General features: G+C 35.0%; 1 protein-coding gene across 6 annotated transcripts in view; it reads right to left on the bottom strand.

Annotated features, from left to right (window-relative positions):
- PAPOLA (poly(A) polymerase alpha) overlaps window positions 1–25,514 on the bottom strand; it is a 50,320-nt gene that overhangs the window by 21,326 nt on the left and 3,480 nt on the right. For 5 of the 6 annotated variants that reach the window (XM_009559174.2, XM_009559173.2, XM_054066943.1 and 2 more), the window contains exons 2-14: window positions 19,228–19,398; window positions 18,570–18,636; window positions 17,084–17,165; window positions 16,451–16,560; window positions 14,529–14,582; window positions 12,149–12,260; window positions 10,804–10,893; window positions 10,574–10,712; window positions 9,393–9,465; window positions 7,833–7,953; window positions 6,829–6,913; window positions 2,307–2,360; window positions 1,448–1,567 (exon numbers count right to left, since the gene is read on the bottom strand). In XM_009559174.2, coding sequence (XP_009557469.1) covers window positions 1,448–1,567; window positions 2,307–2,360; window positions 6,829–6,913; window positions 7,833–7,953; window positions 9,393–9,465; window positions 10,574–10,712; window positions 10,804–10,893; window positions 12,149–12,260; window positions 14,529–14,582; window positions 16,451–16,560; window positions 17,084–17,165; window positions 18,570–18,636; window positions 19,228–19,398 — 1,278 coding nt within the window. Of the gene's footprint in view, window positions 1–1,447; window positions 1,568–2,306; window positions 2,361–6,828; window positions 6,914–7,832; window positions 7,954–9,392; window positions 9,466–10,573; window positions 10,713–10,803; window positions 10,894–12,148; window positions 12,261–14,528; window positions 14,583–16,450; window positions 16,561–17,083; window positions 17,166–18,569; window positions 18,637–19,227; window positions 19,399–23,416; window positions 23,455–25,514 lie in introns of those variants that run through there. The other variant, XM_054066945.1, reaches the window with a different exon arrangement.

The following is a 25,514-nucleotide window of genomic DNA, read 5'->3' as shown; positions in this document are numbered from 1 at the left end:
TGCAATACAAAGACTCATTTAACACTGACATATTTATCTCCAACAAACATAAAGAACTAAGATCATCAGTGGATTATTTCATTCAACTGTGCTTCTGTACAGATTCTCTGATCTTTAAGAGTTACAAGTACCCACCAAAACTGTAAAGGAAATAAGATAAGGAGATAACAGATTTTCAGCACCTGACCCTGAAAACAGTTAGAATCTACTCCCTGACTAAACAACTTCCATTCTGCCACCTAAATTTGTCTTAAACACTCAAATTTCTCAGCTGTTACTAACCACAACATGTAATTTTCACAAAAGAACAGCCTCCCTTTGACAGCTCTCCTTCACAGAGTACGCATGGGAGATGAACTACTATATTCTATTATAGAATATAGTGTCACACTCCTACAGCAAGTGAAGACATTTAATGTCTTTTCTCTGTAAGACTATTTTTAACATTGTTTTTTAATCAATTATTAAATCAAGGTGAAAGTACATTGATTACATTGAGAAAATGACCCTTCCTGAAAGTGTTGCCCACATCAAATCCTCTGAAATAAGAGCTAACTGGAGCTTTTGGTTATGCAGGCAGTTGTAGTTTTATTTACTAAAATAATGCTGAATAGGTACTGCCTGCTTTGGTACAAATTCACTTGGAAGAGGCATGTAATTTATACATACAACTTGAAAAAAAGAAATGTAGCACCATACTGTCACTTGAAACACCTGATGTCTGGAAAATGCTGTGTGGATGGAAAACAAAGATTTCACATACTCCCAGTGAAGACAAACCTCTTCCACGTTCTCACACTTCACACAAGAATATGATTCCTTATAGGTTAATTACAACACTGTTTAGAAATAAAATTACTTAAAAGGAGTTTTTAGTCCCCACACCAGCAATGATCGTTGGTGGGGAAAGAGCGGGGGGAAAGGAATTGAAAAAATATACAATCTTGAAAAATTCAAAGTGCTTGGTATTCTCTTCACTGTTGCCACACCCCAAGGAATTCCAGTATTAGTCTACCAGCCATTACCCAGTTCAAACTATATGCATCTCAACTGCTAAATTTAATGACATTACTTAAGATTTCAGCTCTGCTGTCTCTACCCAATCCTCAGTGCTGCTTCATAACTATCCTACCAACTGATGCTAGATGCTCAAACAACAGCAGCTAAGTAGCAGTAGCTAATATGGATTATTGGCAAGAAATTATGCAATTAATACAGCAATTAACAAAAATATATTCTTTAAGTTATTTTCTGGCTTAGAGACATTATTATACAGAATAATGAGTATCTGCTTTTACAAAGAGTAACTTTACTGTTTGCTTTTAGACATTGCCATTAAAAATTAATCCATTTAAGATGCTATAAAAATGCTAGTTTATTTGTTAATGAATTGGTATTTTAGCTAAGTTAGTTCTTCAGCATGAGAGGAAAAATCAGTTTTGCTTACTTATCAGGATTCTCCTTGGGTGCTGGGAATGACTGTGGATTCACATGAGCCAGTGTAATGAATTCATTCTTCTCCAAGTTTCCAACTAGAATACGGATTTTTGACTCCACCAAGCCCACCCTGCATAAAGCCATTTATTAACAAGTTCTCATTAATACAAAATAATCACAGTAATCATTAATATGAAGTATCTAACTTCATAAATCAGGATCATATCCCTCAACATTCTCCTTATGCCAATATGAGATGACAAATGAACTAGTGCACTATGACAGACTCATTCAGATCAATAAACCAACTGAAAGTGTTACAAAAATTAATACAAGGGTTTAAGAATGCCTTGAAGCTTTCATTATGCCCTGATTTTGCAAACAGAATTAAATAGCAAGACATTACATCACTAAAAGGCAGTCAGAAAGGGACTCCTACATCTTTCTCCAATATTCTTTTGGATGCAGATGGATTTTAAAGATGAAGAAATTCCCAACACCTGACAATCTTGAAACTTCTCTAAAAAAAAGAGAGCAGAAACAAGGGAAAGAGGCATTTTCTCTTTGAGAAGCATTTTCTAGAGAACTTCTAGAGACTTTTTTATTAAAAAAAGTGCATAAGGTTTAAGAAAACAAAATCTGTGAAGTGCACCCAACAATGCTGTAAAGAAGCAAAATGCAAGCAATGGCCTTCATTCCCTGGTTCTTCATTTTTACTGATTTTCAGAAGCATACCATCTTCATCCATTTAATTCTGAAACACTGAAGCACCATTTTGTTTCACTAAAAGGTACACTAGATATTCCCTTGTGTTCAAGTCTGACAGGTTTTTGTTGTTTGGTAGTTTTAACAGCAAGCATGGTACTCACCATTCTAGTCGCTGTTTTTCTGTCGGTGCACTTGCTAGAAGTACAATATAATGCCTTTGAAGATAAAGACAATACGCTATTCTATTTATACTTCTAAAACTAGGCATTCAAACCTTAATAGCAAAAAACTCTCCAGTAAGTTCTATATTGCAAACTACAGATTATTAACTTAAAAGTATTTAATTTGATTTGGTATATACTTAAGTACACAAAGGGGCTATATCCCCCAAGTCTGTGAATAACGGATTTCTCCAGACATTTCAGGTTTTACAGATGTTTACAACTACACATGAATATCAGTAAGTAACATGATCAGGGATTTAACTGACTACTAGAGATTCCTTGCAAGTAAAAACAATTGTACACAATCATTTATACGTCAATAGTCTTAGTCACGACATTATTTTTTAATAGAATGGTTAGCATATATTCATTCGTTCAAAGTAAAAAATTACACTAATTGTGTTTTCAAAAAATTATATACGCATGTTAGAATTGTCTAAAGACATTTATCTGAAACTTCAGAAGGAATGTTTCCTCTGATGGTAATTCTTAAGCTCTCAATTATATTCCAGGATAATCAGTGTATACCCGCTGTAAGTAAATTCCAAAAGTATAAAAAGCAAAAATGGTATTTTAAGCAAAGAAGCCCAAGGACAGTGGAATGGAAGATGAATACTTTTAATGAGAGGTGAGGGAACCTTACAAGCATGCAGTCAGTTTTTTCAGAAAGTTAGAATGTTAAAATAGACCTCCCACCTAAGCCATCTAATTTGGCATTACTCGACACTGATAAGAGTATATTTAGCTATCTTCAGAGCAGGATTCCAAGAACAGCAGTAACACGAAGGATCAGACCCTTGTACATACACCTCATGGAAAGGAACACAAGGTCAAGGATGGTGAAAAACTATTGCGTCAAAGGAGGTTCTCTAATGTTATAGGCCTCCAGATTGTAATGGTAAATCAAAATGAATAGATCAGTAGTTAACTTTGGGTGGCAAGAGAAAAAAAACCAAAAACCTACTAAATGTTGCTTTGCATTCAGTCAGAAAACAAGAGGACTGGAAAAGAGATTTGGAGAAACTTTTCCCCTTTCTGAATGGGGCATTTTATGAATTTATTTTTTGCATTTTGGCAGTATTAACTGCTTTGTACAAAAGTGTTGCAAAGTTCTTCCCACTATCTTACTGAAACCTTAATTTTAGCTACTTGTAGGATACAACAACTCAATCATTTTTATTCCTGAAATAGCTGAATTACCGCTTTGAAGAGGAGGAAGTGTAACAGATTTTTATTCATATCTAATATTAATTTCTTCTAAGGAGCACTAGCTATGCAACTACCCTGCATCACACAGACTATGCACACTTGCAGAATGTTTCACTTGGTAGGAAAGGCAACTAAGCTTTTAGTTGTTTTTACCCACATATGAACTGAAAGAGATACACACCTGCAGGTATTTGAAGGAACTAATTTTCTACTTATTTAAAAGCAGCTCTTTGAAATAAACTTCTGAAGAACAATTTTAGAAAAAATCTGGCTATGCTTAATCCTCAATTAGCTAGTGAACACTGAAAAAAAATAAACCCTAAGCCTTTTTTATCAAAATAAGTATAATGACTGGCTATTTTCGCTCAGGTACTATTAGCAGAAAATAAAGGAAAAAAGATGCAATTTCTTCCCCCTTCCAACTGTTCAACAGTGCTAAGAGGAATTAATCATTAGAAATCTACTATCAGCATTCTCAGCAAAACGTAAATAACACAAGCAGTTAAAAATAAGGATATTGTATTTTGAAATCTCATGGTCTCACAGCTAAATTTCAAAGATAAGATTTGATACCAGTTCTTCATTTGCAATTTCATCACAAAGAATACACCTAATTCAGAAGTACCCATTACTTCATTATAAAGAAACAATTCTGAAGTTCTACATCTCAGTGGTGATTTTTAGATGCAGTGTATTACTTTGAAGTATATGGGGTCTGTCTTTTTCTTTGGTTGGTCTTTTTACACACTGGAGCTGTTTCCTGCCCAGTGTCTCCCTATCTGCATTATGTTTTCATAAAAAAAACCCAAACCCTAATGTAGATATTATAGAATTGTCTTATACCATTAACATCTTTACCCCACAAAGTATTTTTAAGTGCTACAGTAGTTTCTAAAAAGACCGAGAACACCTGAACATATTAATTTCAAATTTTCTTTATTAATCTGTCCAGGATTTACACTTTAAATAATCCAGTGTCTTATCTAAAGTCCTACCAAGGCAAGTGTTCAAAGTACCTTCCTACAAGGTAAGTTTATGTTCTATTTATTTAGCAGAATGTCTGTCTTATAACAGAGAAACAATATGCTAGAGCTCATTAAATAATTTCTCTCTTGGTTTTAAGCTTTTTACACTTCATATTGATGTTACATCCATTTGAAATTGTTCTTGCCATTTCCCTGTAAAACACCATATCCAGCAAGTATATAGTGTACATTCCTTGTTGCTGTTTCTCATAATCTGAAAAATTTCAACCTACATGAAGGGCAGATAACACATGTTGTTACTCCGTAAGCCCATAAGACTGCTAATAGTAAAAAAAAAAAAAGCTCATTTTCCATTTTTCCCATTACTAATCTGCTCCTGTTACGCAGGTATGCAGTAGCCTCTAGACTCCCTTAGTCACACATCACTGAAGTTGATTTATTCTAACAAATTAGAAGAGTGGTTAACATATATTCATTTGTTCAAAGTGAAAAACGAATACTTAGTCAAAAAGTAGCCCTATTTTAAACAGGGCTAGTAAGTCTGAAGTGTTCAGTATCAACATAGATGTTTAGCAACTAATTTCCATTGAGAGTGATACAGATTACTAAAGATATACTTCCAGGGAACAAAAGACATGTTTTGATAAGTACATCAAGCAAGGATCAGATCTTCTCTGGCAGAACACTATAAACTGCTTTGAATTTCAGCAAGAATAAGTCAGGGCATCTACAATTTAAATAGGATGAAAGTATGAAGCAGGGGCTGGGGGTAGAAATCCAAATTTTTTTTTCCAAAAGAGATTTGACCAAGAGAGACATATTGCATACTGATGACAGCAATGATTTTATTTAATAAAGGTTACTAACCAAAGTTTTAAATGAAATTACTAAGGTAAAACAGAAAATTTTGTGTATTTTAAATTAAAGCAGGCTCCTTAATACCACACCACAATTAAAGCAAAAGACATTTTGTACAAAACATACAAAACCTGGATATTTAATGTTAGCAAGAAAGGCTTTTCTTGCTAAAACAGATAAAAACGGCTAAAGCTGGTACACAAACTATATTAAAAATTGAGATTTCAAATGACATTTAGTATTTCCTAATTTTTTCCTAGCTTTGAAAGAAACAAAGAAAATGCACTGGGGAACTTATTAGCAATCTCTTGACCAGAAACTGATTTGTCTGCAGCCCACTTCTAACTTCAAAAAATAACATAATTTTACAGTGCTCTTAGGTGTTTTCAAACTAAATCTCCAAGATACAACACAAAAGCCATTCAAATGTTTTAGAACTTTTATCATGCAAAAGGTGTAGAAACAAAACACAGACACATTATGAAGGTCATCAGTCTCTTTTAATGGGGGAACTGCATAGTTCAATCTTGTTTAGATTAGTACATAACCAACCACCCAACACAGGAACAAGCGTAAAATATATTTGAACTTGATTCAAGAGAAATGGGTCTCCAATTTCAACTGAGGGCAAAGATGTAGTCCATATTTGAGTAATCCATATTTATTATAAAAACACAACCTTCAGCAAGTCCATATACATTTAACAAGCTTCTGCCCACAACCATATTACTAGAAACCCTAAAAATGTGAAGTGTGTAGTTCAGTATTTCTCTTCGAGACATAACAAAATTAGAGAAGCTACGTGTGAGAGAGTATTAATAAAATGCCAAAAGCCTTAAGCTTTAATGAAAAATAAAAATCTAGTACTAACTAGTATGGCTGGCAGTTAGTCAACACAATTGCAAAAATATCTTTTATTACCAAAGTGAATTGTCAACTAAATTGACATGTGAAAGCATACAGTTTCAAGTATGTATTAATATTAAATATTGACCTTCAGAATTAGTTCTTTTAACATCTTGTTTCCTGGGAGGCAAGACCCATTTTTAGAATGCTTACTAACACCACTAAAGATCATTTTTGTTAGTCAAACTAGCTGATATGTCTTTAATTTTATCAGTAATACACCAATTGTATAGACAAGTGGTGACATTCTAAATGTCTGGACAGGGACTAAAAGGTTTCTGAAGTACATGCTAAAGATAAAAGAAAGAGTATCTAAAGAAATTATTCATTTTCTAAGAGAAAGGGAAATAGCGCACTTACTTCCCCTCTGCATAGAATACCTCTAACAGAACACTTTAGAAGTCTAATGCATGTATATTTAAGGACCTATGCTACAGAGCACCATTAGATAGTTTAACTGATAAAACTTAAAATTTTCTGTCATGCCATAAAATACATACTTGTACTTTTGAAAGAAGTTTGGAGCTTCAAAAAGTTTGGACCACTCTGCCTTACTCAGCAAAATTTCATCTGTGATAGCAAGACCTAAATTATAAAAACACATTTAAACTTTTGTTTTAAAATACGTTTTAGTATCCAGAGTAAAAGCAGCTTATTAAATTCACAAAGGTTACTACGAAGTCTTTCCCCCCTTCAAATTCAAAGGAATTTATCAACAACCTCTGTATTCCAGTCATAAACTTTAAGTGGCCACCAGTTAGACAAATCATATTATTAAATAGAATGTCAGTAAAATACATTTAGAAATGGGCAATGATTTGATCAGTCTGATGACTTTATGTATTTTCGCTTTGCAGTGTAATGTGGCTAAATTTAAACTTTTGTATATACCACAGTAACTACTCAGTCCAAAGATGAGTGATTTTTTTTTCCTTAAAGTACTTGAATCATCTCTTGTGCAACGCATTGTAAAAGGCAAAGAAACAGTGAGACAAGTTACTGCTCTGCCTGAGAGCACTACTGGCAGCTGCTCTCTGCATCATGTGTACTCCTTGCTTCAACAATATGTTTTCTTAACTACTACACTTATCCAAGTAGATTACCAGGATAAATCTAGAGAACTTATCTCTGAACAAGTATACTGTCTTATATTAGGCCTAGAAACCGCCATTGCATGGGATTACTAAACTAATGTGGCAGGATACAATCTAAATGTATTAAAAAAAATCAGAAAAGGATATTACATCATTAATGCTCATTTTCAGAGAGCAAGGCATTCTAATTAATTAGTCTCGGTTTCTAAGACTGAAGGACAAATCTGCAGACATCTCCATTGAATCTGGAACTTAAAGCTACATACAGACCAAGTTCTACCTCCCTCAGAAGAGAGTCTCATATCAAGAAGCTACTTAAAATCCTCCCCACTCCCAAAGCACACCCACAATAGAAATATTTTAAATCCGGTTGAATATATTTATATAGAGAGTGTTAAGATAATACTTACCTTGCTTAAATTCCTCAACCATGACCATCCGTGTGGAAACTGACACATTGTAGGTTGAGTTCTGCTGTGGGTATGCTGGTGTAATTATAGGCATAAGATGGTACCTATCACTGGGGTTTACCTATACATAACAACAGCCAATCAGTTTTCTTCAAGCATACACATGAGTTAACAAATTTGGATTTTTCCCTTTACTAGTACTGAGTCTTAAGTTCTAAAAGACCTTAGTTTGCAGACCAAGTAAATTTACCAGTATTTCAGAGAAAGTTTAGAACAACAATAATGCTCTCACAAAGGCTGTAACCTGTCAGCACATCAAGACCAAGTTGTGGGCATTCCTAAGACCAGAAATACCAACAGAACAATTTCTGTCTTTTATAGACATTAGACTGTGATCAAAACAAGGATACCTTATCACCACATGAGCACCTTCAGAAGAATGACTGTTTTCAGAGCTTGCAAAAAAAATTTATACTTTATTTCTGTAACACTATTGAAAATAAAAAGCCAGCTTAAGACAAGTGGCTCTAGGCAACGTGACAGAAGCATCACTTGCATTAATGAATCTTTTATTAAACAGCACACCAGGAAGCGAAAAAGAAGGGACAAAACAGACACACAGAAAATACATTTAAAATAGCATAAGGTTAGCAATCTTGTAGAGGGTAAATTAAAGATAAAACCCTGTCATTAACTTACCTCACTTTGTTTAGCTACTACAACATAGACAGTTCCCACTACATGCTGACCTCAACCCCCCTATCCCAGGAATAACAGTAAGACTCAAGAACACTTTTTCAACTGTCTCACATTATATAAAAGTGGACTTCTGTCAACCAGAAAAAAAAGATTTGAAGTACTACAAAAGGACATACAAGTCAACTCTGGTGCTTACACCATTCACCAAAAAGATTAGTTGAAAATGTAACTATTCCAAAGTTGACAAAACAGCACTGCACACACTCACACTACACTGTTGAAACCTCAGAATATGAGCTGTTCATCTGCTGCAAGCTGTTTTATCAACTGCCTAGAGGACATTAATGTGCAATGTCCTTAATATAAATGCTACAAAGATAGAGATCAAGTAATATGAATAACATACAAAACAACTTAAGACTTCGAATTACAATCTTCTTTGGTCCAAGACGAAAAGACACATTAAAACTATACGAACCAAACCTATCCAGCTGTGACTGTTGCACTGAAGTGAGTTCAATATACTTGCAGAAGTAACCGGTTTTAGGTCAGAAGCAAATGGTTTTAAGAAAACAATGCATTTTTTAAAAACTGCTTATAAGGCATGTATCCAATTATACTAAATATTTATTAAGATTACTTAATGAAAAAGCTGTGAGTAAAAATATATTTTTCAGCAAGCGTGCTTCAAGCAGTTTACAAAACTAAGCTAACTTTGTTTCCACACTCAGAACTAGGTTACTTATAAAGAAGACATATTACCAAAATATTATAAACCCAAAATGAAGCTCATGTAGGATTCTTTATGCAACTGAATTTATTGTACAGTGTGATTTATAGGGGAAAAAATAATACACTAACCCTTGGGTCCCATACAGGCAAATTAAGATTGCATTCTTCTGGCTGTTTCAATAGCACTGGATTTGGCCATTCCCTGTTCAAAAAGATTGTAGTACTGAATAAGACTACTGGATAAAACCATTAATGTTCAACAAACAACACTTTTGAATGCGATCCTTCTTACCTCTGCTGTCAAGGTATAGCATCATTTCCTCAAGACTAAGCTGGTCTAACCGGGGTTGTTTAAAAAGCTGTATTGCTGAACTACAGTACAGTTATAATTAGCTTCTCCAGGGCAACATAAAATGACTCTTCTGTAGTCCTGGAGCTATGTAACCACTTGTTTAGGTAACTAAAACTCCTCTGAATTCTTTTAAAAATATACCTATCAAAGAGATACTCCTCAATGAAGATTGACATTGGGGCCATCTTCAAGCTAGCTGTTTCATGGGTTCCTTCCAACTCAAATCATTCTACGATTCTATGATGCTCATGTTAAGAAGAAGCTGCACTTGAAATAAAGCAGCAACTTCCTACAATGATTCTTAACATCTGTATATCTCATGAAGAGTGTAAGTATCCAGACATACTCTTTCAAGAAGAAAAGAGAGTATTAATTCCTAATCTGCAAAGTACACTTTTGTCCCATTCATTTTACATTTACTTGGAATGTGCCCATTACTCTCAGTTACTCAATTGATCTTTCTGAGGTAACTAGTTCAGGACTATGAGACTAATTCCAAAACACCTGTCCACACTGACAAGATTAAAACCCACAATATTGCCACTGGTTCTCCTGAACTACGTTTAAGCTCTGTGCCTAAAACAGATACTGACAGACCTCCTTTCCCCATTATCCCAGCATATGCATGTTAAAAGACTTGAAAATTGGGGTTTTCTGCTTTTATTTTGGACTATCCAAGTATTTTATCTGAAGAGTAATGTTGAGTTACCACGAATATTTAAGAAAATTTTAATTAAAAATTTGGTGGTTTTCTTTTGTATACTTCAAGAAGAAGACACACTGGATGACTTACTGAAAATCTAAAGCTAACAACTTTCTGGCAGCAAGACCAATGCTTACAACTACCATCTTAATCTGATAACAGCTGAAAATGATACCATAAAAACAGGACTAAAATTTAGTGTCTACAAACAATTTTATTTTAGTGTAATCTGAATTTTTTTTAAAAAAAACATACCATTTAGAAAATACCAAGAAAAATTTATGTACAAGAGTTGATGCTATTGCATTTGGATAAAGCTGGCAAGTTCTTGCTACTAGCATAGCCCAGGAAACACCGCCAAGGAAACCTAGTATATTGGAATAGATGTTGTGGCCTGTGGATTGAGAAAGAAAGAGACAAAAAAAAATATCAGTAACCATCAGAGTTAATTAAAACATCACAAATTTCGGAATAAAACTGCTTACGTTTTGCCCACAGTTTGATAGCTCTCAGTGTTAACCTGAAGTTGTCAATGTTTGGTACTAGATGCAGAATTTCATCGGTTACCCGGCAACCTGGCAAAAGAAAGAATGCGTCACGCTTGCAGCTTCCAAAGTTTTTTGCCGATTCCCTCACCTTCAAAGTTATCAAATCAGATCAGCACGCTGGAAACTCATTTCATATTTTGACTACTTTAGTTCTGAATTAGAAAGTTGAATTTTTATTTTTTTTTTCTTCCTTTTACCCACTTTAGAGCAGCACTCAAGACAACAATTCATGCATGCACAGTTATAGTTTTGAACTGCTACTTGATTTTCTGTAATGAGATGTACAAGCTGTTTAAGATAAAAACAAATTTTAAGTTCTGCTGTTACGGGGTTAGATGCAACATATCACAGAACATACAGATTAGTTAAAAAAAAAAAAGGTTCTTCATGGACCTAAAGAAAACCTGGAAGACACAGGTCAAAATTTTGTTTGAATTCATGAGAAAAGGCTAAAAAGAATAGATTTTAGACATACAAGTTGTATTATTACTTTGATAGCATATTTTCAGGTTTAAGAATAACACTACACATGATAATATTAACTGCTTGATCGTTTTTTAAAAAATATTAAGTAGTTGTTTATGGTTACAAAATAGTTGCAGAAAGCTGACTGGAAGAAAATTGTATGATCTAAGACTAGGAGGTTCCTTTCAAAACAAACAAGAAGCAAGTACAAACTGTAGGGACAGCTTAAATGTGAATTTCACTAAACAGCGCAAGTTGCTGTGGTCACCTAAAATTGTTCTCTGCTCATAACAGAAGACAGTGATATTTCACGTGCTCCTCCTCCACACCAAGCTGCATAGAAGCTGAAGCCCTTACCGTCCCATAAATAAATAACAATTTTTAAGTTCAAGTATTACAGAAAAGGGTTATACAACCTGGTAACACATTAAAGACCTGGCCTCAAATTTACAGTATTTTGATATTCCCAATTTACCACTAATGCAATTTTGCGTATGTTCATGTATATTAAAATACATGCACTTATTTATAGAAGTAGACAGTGTTCAACACAAGTCTCGCAAATCCCACTAATTTCTACACAACACCATTTCCTACCTAAGTGAAAGAAGAAAAAAAAAAGTATAAGAGTCTGGCCAAAAAAGAAACAATCCTTCTCTCCAAAAAACGATATATAAAATGGCCTGTGATTTGATTTGTAGACATGGAGTTGCTATATTTTCAGTAAAGTCCACAACTAAACTACTATATCAAACAATCCAAGATATTCATTAAAAGATTAGACGAGAATTTAACATGCAAAACTCTATATACATACCATTAAGACTTCGTATACATCTAATGTCTAAATTTTTAAGTAGGCTATCGTCTCGTAGGTCTAAGTCCTCAGGAATAGTTTGCAGTGCTAATCTTGCAAACAAAATATCAATCTTTAAAAAAAAAAGGGGAGATAAGACATTAGAAAACTGTTCTTCCTTCTATAAAATTAATTCTGTAACTCATTTTCAATAATGAGTTACCAATAATAAGAAGTCTTCCTAGCAAAAAGAATCTCATTACACAACATATACTCACACAGACATTAGAACAAACACTTTCAGATGCTTCATCTATCTTATGCCTCCTTTTCCAAGGGGATAAAATACACATTAAGATCAATACAGAACCAACACACACAAGAATTATGTCAACTGTCAACGTAAGTAAAAATCAGCTGGGGACAAGCACCACTTCTATGTCCAGGCTACACAATTCTACTACATTAGAGGAAGTCATGAAAACACAAGCGAAATATTCTCAAAATTACCACTCAATTACCAAAGAAGTAGGAGACCTTTCCCACCTATCACTGTAAAGCACATCTGCAACTAGTTGCCTCTGTATCTATGAAGTCTGCATATCTGATTATAGAAAACGAAGTTCTGAAAATCCAGAAGCTACTGAGCAAGTGTATAAACTCTGTAATTATGTAGAGCTTCGTTGCTATTATTTCAGCAATAATCTGTCACCACAACTTTTCTAGATACAGAACACCTAAAACACTATCCAGCACCGATTAGACTTTTATGCTATCCCATACAAAGTAAGGAATTTGTATACAAAGTAGCAAAGTCACTCTGCCTTTCCAGTCTTGGATTAAGTATCAGCCAGTCAGTATGATGAGAATATGAGGTGCATATGAGCAGCTGGTCTGCTAGGCAACAGCCCCCCCGCCCTTCACCAGAAGAGGTTTTTAATTATAAATTGATAACACTTCACCTACAAGACAATTAAATACATAGTGCCAGTGCATCACGAACGAAACCACGTTAGTTACATTAAAATTATTTCAGATAAAAAAAGCTGAAGATACCTTAAAATTAAAAACTCTTCATAAGTGCTTAAAACTCCACCTCTGTGCATTTTAAACTGTGATGCACTTAAAAGAAATTTCTAAACTATTCAGTGCACTTGTCATTTTAAAGTCTTAACAATATTCTGTACAAGTAGAAGCTTCTTAAATTGAAAGTACTACTTTTCAATGTAAAATGAGTTCAAAATTGAAGTTCCATTCTGATATCTTGAAGGTCTAGGACCTCTAAAAATTCAAAGTTCGTTAACAATAAAAGGATTTTTCAAATCAAGACATTAACAGCCTGACGTATATTGGTTTTAATAGGGGTGGTGGGCAGGGAATAAGTTTTCTACGAAAAAATAAATCAGGAAGGTTCTTGTTTATTTTAAGCAAGAACACAAAATGCATATGTATAAAACTGTTTTGGCAGAAATTTCTGAAATTTAACTGAAAGAATCATCACAAAGCTAAAGCTAGCTTATTGCATAGCATCACATTTCTCCGCACATCTCCCACATCTGGAGGAAATACATTGTGAAGTAGCCTTCTCATAACCACCAGTTACTGGTTGACATAATCCAGGTACAAGTCTGATAAACATTGTGTAATAACAGCTTGTCATGTCACCAAGAAAAGATGAGAGGTGGACCATACAACAGTCTGAGAAAGATTAACAGAGTATCTTTGGAAAGCAGTGTTAACGTTTTTTTTTTTTTTTTTCTCAGCAACTTCTCTCAAAATAGTAAAACACAAGTTAAGCAAGTTCATCACTCCAAGACAGCTGAACAATCAGACAGACTACAGACATCAAAACTATTGTTTTGGTCATGTGTCCACAGACACCTGAAGATATCAGGACAAATGGGAGACACAGTTTGCCTTCAGCAGTACATTTTTGAGAAATGATCAAAGATCACACAACTTCCTGTAGTATATAGTACTGAAGCAAATCTGAATTTAAGGTCTGACAGTTAATCATCAGCAGCCAAAAAATTACCTAAGCCACATTATTCATGGATATAATTTCTATTATTTCTATTAAATATTAAGTCTTAATAATGCCAACACCAGTACTCAACAGGTTAGTAAACTAATCAGTGGGTAACAGTGCCTAAAAAAGAACAAGAAAATATTCTATACTCAGCCTTAAGTACATCAACAAAGTCTTGTTTTGTTCCTAAAGCCCCACTTCAAATTATACAGCTAAGGATTGTTGTCAAGAACTTGGGCAAGAACTAAGGAGAGTAACTTAAATAGCAGTCATATTTATAAATACTATATGAATTTTTTCAAAAAAAAAAAAAACTTTGAAAACTTTATTTTAACCATGTTCTACAAAAGCAAAATAAAATATGGTCTTTACCTCTATTCCATCAAAACAAAGTTTAATAACTGGGACAAAAGCTTCTTCAACAGCCTGTGTGGGGAAAAAGGTTATATTTTATTTTCAATATAGAGAACAACATTTACAAGCAACAGCTAGCAGGTCTAAACAACCACAATTAAACTCTCTTCTGTTTGCAGGCTGATTTTTGTCAGCAATGTCTTTCTCCACTACTGAGAATTTATGCAGTAAGCACCTATCTGCTACTATGTGCTACATCTGTCTAGATGTTAATTATAACCCAAACTCATACCAGCCAGCTCCGACAATGTTACCCCAAGGTTCAATTCTCTTTCTCACTACAAGAAGAACCTGACCAAGCATCTTTTACTCCTCTTAAGTATTCTAAGACGAACCTATAGGGATTCTTACCCCAAGAGCTCTATTATTTCTATCGTTTCTGCAGTCAGTATTTTTTCAGAAATGACAAGGAGACAACTGCATAATCGTGCAGTTTGACTTCAGTAAACCAGTTGCAAGTCACCAGCCTCCAGAGCTCAAGTATCTTCTCTAAATGAGGTCATTAATAAGTGCCTTGACAAACAGTATCCCTGATGAATAAACTTGATGTCTACTCTGCAATCAGCTAAGAACACCACCTTCCTGAACTGAGCATCTGAACCACAGATCTGCAGAGCACTGTTTTGGTGCACACCTCTTGAATAAGAAATGTCAGGAACTGCCGGAAGTTAAACACAGTTCTAAGTGTTCTAATTCTCAACAAGAGGAGGAAACAAGGCTACTGCATGTTCTTAACCTGAACATCACTGGTTGGCAGGATGCATTCTAAGCAAAATACGAAGTTCACAAGTCTCCTGGAGCAAATATTAAGAAAGTCTCAGTTCCCTGAAGACTGAGATGTACCAAGTTTCTTAAACATAGCTGGAATCATTTTTTAAGTGTTATGACACCCTGATCTAAAGATTATTTGCATCACTGTAGAGCTACACTAAATAGTGAATAATGACCAAGTAGCACACATTGATCTACTTTGCTGCAAAATGAACTACATTAGCTTGAATTAGATAAGAGTTTGAAGTGTAATTAATTGGAAATCTGAAGATCAGAATCTTCATGCTTATAGCATGTGGATTTAAAGATTACTAAAGTGTTCATATAATAAAGCACCCAAAACAGTTCTCTCAGTACATAATAGTACTTACTACCAGCAGACATTTGGACTACCCTGGTAGTTATGCATAGAGTAAAATAATGATGCAGAGACAGCTCCGTTTATTTTATGGGAACAGAACTAAACCAAACAAAGCTTAAGACTTGGCAGCAACTATCTTCCATCAAAAAAAGAACTGCAGCAGAGAAAATTTAGTCTGAGACAATGCCGAGATTACACTGACTGAGCATGCTCATCATTTACGTGTAACAGAAACAAAATACTATATACCAGTGTGCCTTCCATCCCTAGAAGGGAAATCATCTTTACATGCTAAAATTCTCACACAAGATTCCAGTAATTAGACACACTAAAAACGAAACTTCCATTTCCAAATACACAGGTGATAGCCAATACAGAAGGCTTAGTTAATATTAACTATTGTTGGTTAATATAAGCACAAAATAGGCACTGTTAATACAAGCATGGTTAACACTTGCATTTATGCCTGTCTGCTGCTAGAAAGCAAGCAGAAGTTTTGAAATACTAACACATGCTAGAAAATAATCCTGCCATCCAGATTTTTAAATGAGTGCTTCTATTAAGTGGGAAGAGAGAAAATCTGAAACAATCTCTAATTCAACTCTGGTGACAGGCTTTGCTGCAGGTTAACTAAAAATCCACTGCAAGCCTTAACAATAAAGGTATATTTACTTATTTAATGCATCATTTTCACTATTAGCTTTTCAGCATCAGCAGTTTCTCTAGCTGTATCAAGCAGTTCACATACCCTCAGATCTTTTACTTCTTCCTGTTGTTTCAGTTTTTCATAAAACGACGTGAAAAAATCACTTCTTTCAACATGTCTTGGTGCAACACAAAGAGCATCAATATCAGCACCTGAAATTGTTTATTAGCACAAGTTACTCACACTTGACACGTAGGAAATGCCAGCAACAGCCAGAATTTTTTTTTATACCAAACAGAAAAATTTAGTTTATCTTTCTGCAGAATGGCTTTCTGGGAGAATACTAAAAGAAATCAAATTTTAAAAATAAATATAATTTTTACAAGTTCATGGTCATTAAGCACAATGAATACATGCATACATTCTTCTTTCAGTTGTTGAACACTGAAAAAACAAAGCATGAGAAGGCAAAAGCACTACACAAACTGCTCTGTTTTTAAATTATTTCTAACTTTTTTGTCCGTTTCCCAAACCATAACGAAAACCATAACGAAAAACATAATATAGGAAAATATTTCTTTTATTTAGAACGAAGACTGGAGTTATCTGACAAAAACATTAAAAAACATCTATCACCACCTCAAAAGACAGCATATTTTTATTACTTAAGTGTGACATTTACATATCCAACATAAGCTTGAATACATGACTTCATGTAATAAAAGTAAATGTTACCTTTTGTATGAACTCCTAATCTATAGGATCCAAATGTAAAAATTTTTCCTCCAACATTTTCTATTACAGACTGTGGAAGATTCTAAGTAGAGCAAATAATATTGGTTATTTTACTGTAACAAGTAATAAAGACACACTATTTTAAAGCATAAGTAGATAATCCCACAGAATTTATGTTACATAAGGTGTAGTAACTACTGAAATAATGATCTTGGTACTGACAGAAAAGATGAAGGTATCTTTGTCACTTAGGAACTATTTCAACCACATTATACATTACTGTCTCAAGCTTGTTAATTGTTCTAGCAGTTCTACAGTTCAGGTCCAAGAGCTTTAAGATGTTATGGACATTAAACACATTTTGGTTAATACTCAGGCATTTTAGACAGAGTTAGAAACTGATGATGGATTCCAATTTACAGCAACAGAAAAATATATTTACAGCACCAATGTTTATGAAATTACTTTCAGAGACACCCATACTATTTTCTTTAGATAAATTTTGGGTTTGGGAGAGGTATTTATTTTACGTTTTAAGTGTTCAGATGTATCTATTAATGTTCAAAGGTTTGTATCTTCAAAAAAAACTCTTGAATCCACAATACTATGGGCAAAGACAGTTACCCTTTCGTAACAGGATGCAGTGTCACAATCTGAAGCTCTACATGAATGGCTACGCAGCAAAAGATATTAACAAATAAAATTAATTCTTTTGCAAAGTATATTGGATTAACTTAAGTAGTTTCCAGTATAACATCAGTCGAGATACTCTCACTATTTTATTTTCAAGGATCAACATATACATAGCAAGGCCATCTCCTTCATCTTTTCCATCTATAAATTCCTATTTCATAAGAGAAGTGTAAAACAGAAAGAGAGTCCTAAATATACTCAAAGCAAAATAGCTTAGAAAATTAGGGGTTTAGCCCTAAAAAAAGCCACTACCAACTTCACATTTTTTTTCAAGTCTATACTAATTCAAAAAAAGATGGGGGGGGGGGGCTTGCAGGGGACTAAAACCAGGCAAAACCCACTACTGTCATTACTAGAGCCTACAAAAGTAACATTACAGGACTGACATTAAAGCAAAAGACTACAGATCATAAAGCTGCAAGAAGTCAATTTTAAGATCTAGCATTGGTTCACAAAGCTAAAAAACCTAAGCAGGTAATTTATATAGTACTATACATATATAATTTGACCAGAAATCAAGCTATATTTCTACCTAGGGAGAAGAGGGAATTGAAAATTACTATCCCAACTGCCACAACTTTTTGCAGTGTTTATCAGTTTGTTTCTTTGACATGGTACTACTTTGAAGAAGCACCACTGCCTGGAAACAACTGAGGTTACAGAAAGGTGGCACTTGTTTTTTCAATTTTATCCCCAAAGCGAAGATTAATCTTGTTAGAATGGGAACATACTTTGGAATCATCTTCCTACAGCAGTCTTAGTATGAGCAGTTCCATGTAAAATACATCCATACCTTGCTTTCACTTATTTCCCGTATCCATTCCTTTACCAGGTTATTTAATTTTCCCAAAATTAGAATCCTATTGATAAAACAGCAGAATCACTGGTCATCAACTCATACAAAACTTGATTCTGTAACACTGCAGATCTAATTAAAGATCTTGTTACATTTATTACAATATTTATTATATACACTGAAAAATGTCACTCTTAAAACATTCCCACTATTTTCTCCTCTTTAAAGATATTCAAGTGATTTAAGCTTAGGAAAAAAAATACCAGCATACAAGGCCTACACCTATTTTAGGTATACGAGTTCTACTCATTTTCAAAATAAAACTTGAATTTATAAAACACATGCACCTAAGAGTGAGAAGTAGTACTGAGAGTTAGAGACCGTACAAAGCCTAATAAGGGAAAAATTATAGGGGCCACTACAACAAAACTACGAAGAGAAAAAAAATTCAAGCCAGCATCCAAAATGTAGAGGTTATTTTAATTCCTTTCCATGTTCTGAGGAATTCCTTTTAAAGTGACAAAAATAAAGATTTATATTTCACTAGAATTTTAAGAAAACATTTGAAATAAGATAAACATGCCTGAGGTACAGTAGTCAACTACATGAACCTCAAGATAGGAGAAAAACACTACTAGAGTGAGCGCTTACTCACCTGCGTTGTAGTTCTTCTTCCTCTTCAAATACACCATAAGGTTTCAGGGTTTCGATTAATTTCTGGGTGAGCATGCAGTCAAACTCCTTGGGGGCAGCTAAACTGATAGGTGAGGTAATGCCATAATGCTTCTGCAGTTGCTGTGTTTGTGATCCCTGGGTTGTAACGGGACTAATAAAAGCAATTAGATAAAGTTACTGACAGAAACAAAACAAAAAGGTATTTTTTTTTCATCAAGGTAGCAGACAAAAGACACATACTAAGGAAATGAAGTTAATTTTACTGTTAGCATTTACACCCCAGATCAATCCGTGTTAAAACTGTGTTATTAAGAACAACAGAACTACCTTTCCGCAACTCTAAGTATTGATTAGAGGGTTACAAATGGCTACGAGCCTTGATCAGCTGACTTCACATACTCAAAACACTGACATAATTAAGGAGCCTCTGGTATATTTTGAGGCCATCAGCATCGGTTAGTTTTAAGCTAACTTCTCTGTTTGCTAACATAACATGATGGTTAGATGAACAATGTCAGCTTAATCTATGCTGGCAATACTACATATAGCCTTGTCTCACTGGGGGTGGGGAATATCAGGTTTGTGCTAAACTTCGCCTAGCACAAGCACCAAAGATGTAAGCAGTATTCTTTCCACATCCCTCATGTTTCCCTAACTTGACATTTTACTTCATATAAATATTTCTCTAAAAAGGGGAGTGAGTCTGAAGTAAGTCTAACCCACCCCAATGGGGTAAATCTGTAAGGGCCTAGTTCACTATTAAAGAGGCCAGCTACAAACCCCTATAGCACCCTTGCCTTGCACTTTTCACACTGCAGATAGATACAGAGCCAAACCTCAAGAACAAAGATGATACTCTGAAGTCAATCTCTCATATTTCCATGTTACAAGAAAGGAGAGGATACCATGAAAAAGAACTTCAGCAGAAGCACAAAAGCAAAGGTATCGTCACATCATCAGAACTAATAACAGCTTTCCTACACGAGCACATTGGATGAAGAACAGCTATACAGTTTTTCATAATGGGCATATATTTGTTTTCATAATGGGTATATATTCACATTTAAACACAGCTTTACTTTGGAGAACAGTGTGAGCTAGTTATTCTAAGCGTTTCAAAACTCAAGTTGGTCCTATGTAACACGAGTGTTTGGATTCAGAGATTACTGTAGGTTATACATGCACAGTTAAAACTTTTTTGAACTGACACTAGCAACAACAGTCACTAAAAAAACCCAAACTTTAAACATATTCTGTATTGTAGAATAGATTACATAGCATAACATTTAAGGCAGCCAAATTTTAAGAACATTTAATCTTGTTCGTTACGTAATTCACAAGTTAAAAAAAATACACTACCTAAATCTGTATTTAAAAAGCTCTAAAGGTTACTTACAGCATCAAATATCAGTTGCATATTGATAACTTTCCTCTAAATTATGAATATGATTCCCTCATCTTTAATTTTTGAAAATAACAAATCATTGTTTCTAAGCATACTGAAAAGCTTCTTTTCTGAAACCAACTTCTTAAGTGAATCAATCTTTCAGAGACTAACAAAAACATCACGATCTCTCATCAAAATACACATTTCAGAAAACATGGCTATTATATCAACAGGTATTCAAAAAAGCTCTACCAACAATTAAGGCCAGTGTAACCTGCAAGTTAAGACAATGCTTGTGTCTAAGTGTCACACCTGAATTATTTTATATTCTTATTACTTAGAACTACTCAATTTCAAAGGTATACAGCAACATTTTGTTTAATATCAAATGTAAAATCAATATTTTTAATTCAGATTATATTAATCTGAATTCATTTTTTTCCCCTGAATTAAACTTATCCTTCTGCTATAGCAAAAGCTTTATCATCAGTTTGGTCTCCTTCAACTTTCCTACAGATAAAGTCTAAAGAAAAGAGAATCCTCCACATGAAAAATTCACGCTGACAGCTTATATTGGAAGTCCCATCTTGGCAAGCATAACATTCCCCTGTATCATAGAATTATAGAATGGGTTGGGTTGGAAGGGACCTTAAATACCATCCAATTCCAACCTCCCTGCCATGGGCAGGGAAACCTCCCACTAAATCAGGCTGCTCAAGGCCCCATCCAGGGTGAGGGCATCCACAGCTTCCCTGGGCAACCTGTGCCAGTGCCTCCCCACCCTCATCGTGAAGAATTCCCTATGTCTAGTCTAAATGCTCTCCAATTTATAGCCACTCACCCTAGTCCAATCACTACATGCCTTTGTAAAAAGTCTCTCCCCAGCTTTCTTGTAGGCCCCTTCAAATACTAGGTTGTTATAATGTCTCCTCAGAGTCTACTCTTCTCCAGGCTGAACAATCCCAACTCTCTCAGCCTTTCCTCGTATGGGAGGTGCTCCAGCCCTCTGATCATCTTTGCAGCCCTCCTCTGGGCCGACTCCAACAGTTCCATATCCTCCTTATATTGAGGATTCCAGAACTGGACACAATATTCCAGACAGGTTTTACAAGAGAGGAACAGAGGGGCAGAATCACCTCCCTCAACCTGCTGGCCATGCTTCTTTTGATGCAGCCCAGGATACTGTTAGCCTTCTGGGCAGCAAGCTGATGCTGCCAGCTCAAGTCGAGCTTCTCATCAATCAATACCTCCAAGTCCTCGGCAGGGCTAGTCTCAATTCCATCATCCCCCATCCTATACAATTTCTCCCTTTTTGCCAGTTGCTAATTTGAAAAAAATAAATTTGCTTTTTAATTTAAGATTTTGCAATGTACTGGTTTAAAAGCTCATATAAACAATTTCAAGCAATCAATATTTTAGTTTAGTGTAACCATTTCCTGATGGTCTGACTGTAATTTTCACACATCCCTAACTAGAAATTTTACCCAATTCAATAGATCTTAGACTTCATTGAAAGGACTGATGAAACACAGCCTGGCAGAAGCCATTACCAGATTCAAAAAAAGACTCAGTGTCACTCAGACACATATTCTGTGAATCAAACTCCTGAAGTCAGTAATGCTGACTAAGCCCTCTGTTTTCCACCTCCTTGTAAGGGTCACGCTTCACCAATTTGAGAACTAGTAACTTAAAAATAATTCTTCACCTTGCCCACAAAACTGCAATACAGGAAAAACAACCAAACATCAGATCACTTCCCTGATCTGCATAACCCTGGCAGTGTGACATGCAGGTCTGTCTTCGCAAAACACCATGCTGACATGACTTAAACTAGTATTATCTCCAACCCATATAGGACCATCAGAGCACGGTCACAGAACACGAAATAAGCTTGGAAACAGTTCACTGAAATATGCGCTTTAAACAACCTATTAATGACCTGATATAAATCTTTGAGAATTGTTACAGTTTTTACCGTTACTGCTTTCATATTCATGTGTTTTATAAGAAGTAAAGGTGCTGTCAACAGCAGAAGATCTTCCTACACAAATGCTTCGCCTGTCTTTGAAGGCTGAGGAGTTAGTAAGAACACTTTCACTGGGATGGTATATAACAATTTCTCAGCATAGATACTTTCTTTCAGTGGCAAAGCTGACTTTACAACTCCAGTGATACAATGACTCTTACATTCTAATAGGGATTTATACTGAAGAATATAGGTTATTGCCAGATATAAAATCATTCAAGCTGAAATTCAACTCTTTGCTTCTGCTGAAGTTAAGGCTATTCTAAGGCTTCTGTAGCACACCAAAAAATATTAGAAAAGTGCCTTAGCAATACAACAGCAAAAAAGGTATTTGGCAAAAAGTTTGCTAAACTCATTCAATACAATAAACTAACTAGTGCTAGGTAATCCATGTTCATTCAATTTAAATGACAGGAAATCACAAAAGTTACTATAAACCAAAGAAAATATATCCATCATCTCCCTGCTCTCTACCTCCCGCAAAACTAAGCAGCTTCAAATAAAGCATTTATTGGCTAGCTGCTTTTTAAGTGAAAAATTAGTTATCACTGAGAAACAAATTTCAACACTAAGTGGTCATTTTTCCAGCTTTGATGTGAAGACTACACTCTGCTCCATTATCTTCCCTCTTGAAAAAAATCATACAGACTTCTAGTTTTTAATTTGTGACACATCAAGATAGAGCATTTTTGGAATTCCTTAGCTGAATCTACCAAATTTATTTTAAAAAAATGGCAGATAAGTACGAATACTAACCTTCTACTGCAGAGGATTAACATAGTGAAGGTCTTGAGGGAGGTGAAGGGGTAGTGGTGGCAGGTCAAATCTGCTAGTCACTGAAGTATTAACAAAAATCAAAGAGTATCAAAAAGCAACCTAAAGTCCCATCCCAGCTACTCAATTTTCAAAACAGCAGAGGCACATCTGGCAGACCCTGTCAAGGTCTGACACTCAAAGCATGTTTAGGGCTTGCCATTTAAAAAAAAAAAAAGTAAGAGAAAAAGAGGAAGCTTTTTTTAAATCACAAAGAAAATTCGATACGGTTTGAGGTTTCTCTGTTTCTAGACAAGCACATATACACACAAAGACCTTGCTCTCGCTCTGCTATAAATACAAGCTACCTGTCAAAAGCAGAAGTATAAAACAGGACTGCAGAAAATGATGTAGAGTTAAACTTAACATGCTATTGTTTTTGCTAAGGTTTGACCTGCATTTTTGAAGAGCATATGCTGACAGTTTAAAGCTGCCTCTGTACACTGGGCAACAGCTACAGTGGTTTAATTTTAAAGTGTTATGATCCAGTGCTTCATTTCCAAACACGAATTCATCTCTCAGAAATGTACATGTACTTTTTCCCCATATAAACACACAAACACACACAAAGTTCTAGTCTGTACTAAGCTGACAACAGCAGAGCTAAACAACTTTTTCTTCAGAACCCAAAGCTCTGGTAGGCAGTATCTTCTTATACTGTTATCAATAACTACTGAATTAAAAAGAACAAATCCTGGTAACATGGCCACTGCTACAACTGTTTTACAACAGAGTGCAGAAGTGGAAGGAAAAAAACTAAATAAAGCCTGTAAGAGGCTTTACAGTTTCCAGAGCTGTACATCTTTAAGCTCCTTCAAATGGAAGTGACTACACATTGTTCTAAGCTAGAGGGGGGAAGATTGTAAGATAAGGGAAAAATTTTCCAATGCACATTTTAAAGATCAGGTTACACCCTGAATATACATCCACAAACTGAAAATAGACTTACAGCAAATACATGTGTATCTGTAATACTGCCCCATAAATAACCAAGATAAAAATTCGAAGTACTGTATTATTGCTTTCTTTTACAACACCAGAACATTTCTGCAGCCTCAGAATAAACAAGGATCCTGTCACAAACTTCTTCAAGCATGCTTTGTATTTAACCCTCCTGCCACCCACATGAAAACCCCTACTGTTCTAAGGACTTGTTCCCTCTTCACTCTCAGTATTCTACCCTGGTTCTACTGGTTTTTATTGTGTTCTTTGAGTTAAGAATTCATGCTTCTTATCACAAACAAAACACAGTTGCAGTCAGCAGTGAATTATCTAAACATTATACTCCTGAAATCTGCTATGCTTCACAGAAATAAAAGACAACACAAACAACTGAAATCTTAAAAACAGATGCCATAATATTTAACAAATAAGAATTTGAATGCCATGTAAGTTTATAACTCATCTCTGATGCACCCTGAAAAAGTTCTTAACCACTCAAGATCTAACTCATTTAAATGTGTACCAAGTAAACATGAAAATCCCTTCAGGTTTGGCCATCAAGCCTTGCTTTTGCTAGAAAGCATACAACCCTTTTCATATATCACCAAACCTCAGCTGAGGATTGAGCTTGTCCAGACAGTAATATACAGTTAAGGCCAGCACTGGCGAAGCAAGAGAAACAACAGACCATGAAGCTTCTTAAAATAGTGCGAACAACCCACAGAACATTAACTCTAAACTTTTAACTTCAGTAAAAACCTCTGGCTAATTCAGTCTTACTTCCACACACCAAGATAAAATACACAACTTAAGGAATTCAAATGATTACCCTCTCTCCTACCACAGTAAAATTCGGTCTTTTTTATTTACTGGTGTAACACCCAAGTCAGATTCTTGAAGCAAATCTGGCCATCACACCATCTGGTCAATCAGTTGGAGCTAAATTCACAAAGCTCAAGCTCCACTGTGTCATATTTCAGAGGAAGTAGTTTGATGGGCTTTGTTTCCTTGATTTAAAGTCTCCTCCGAGAAGCACTGACTTTGGCAATATCACGTTAACATTTCTGATTTAATGCTAATGCCATAACTCCATGCAAAA

The sequence above is a fragment of the Cuculus canorus genome, chromosome 5, assembly GCF_017976375.1.
Source record: "Cuculus canorus isolate bCucCan1 chromosome 5, bCucCan1.pri, whole genome shotgun sequence".
Taxonomy (NCBI): domain Eukaryota; kingdom Metazoa; phylum Chordata; class Aves; order Cuculiformes; family Cuculidae; genus Cuculus; species Cuculus canorus.
The sequence above is the reverse complement of the archived record's forward strand: the minus strand, read 5'-3'. Positions and strand labels throughout refer to the sequence as shown.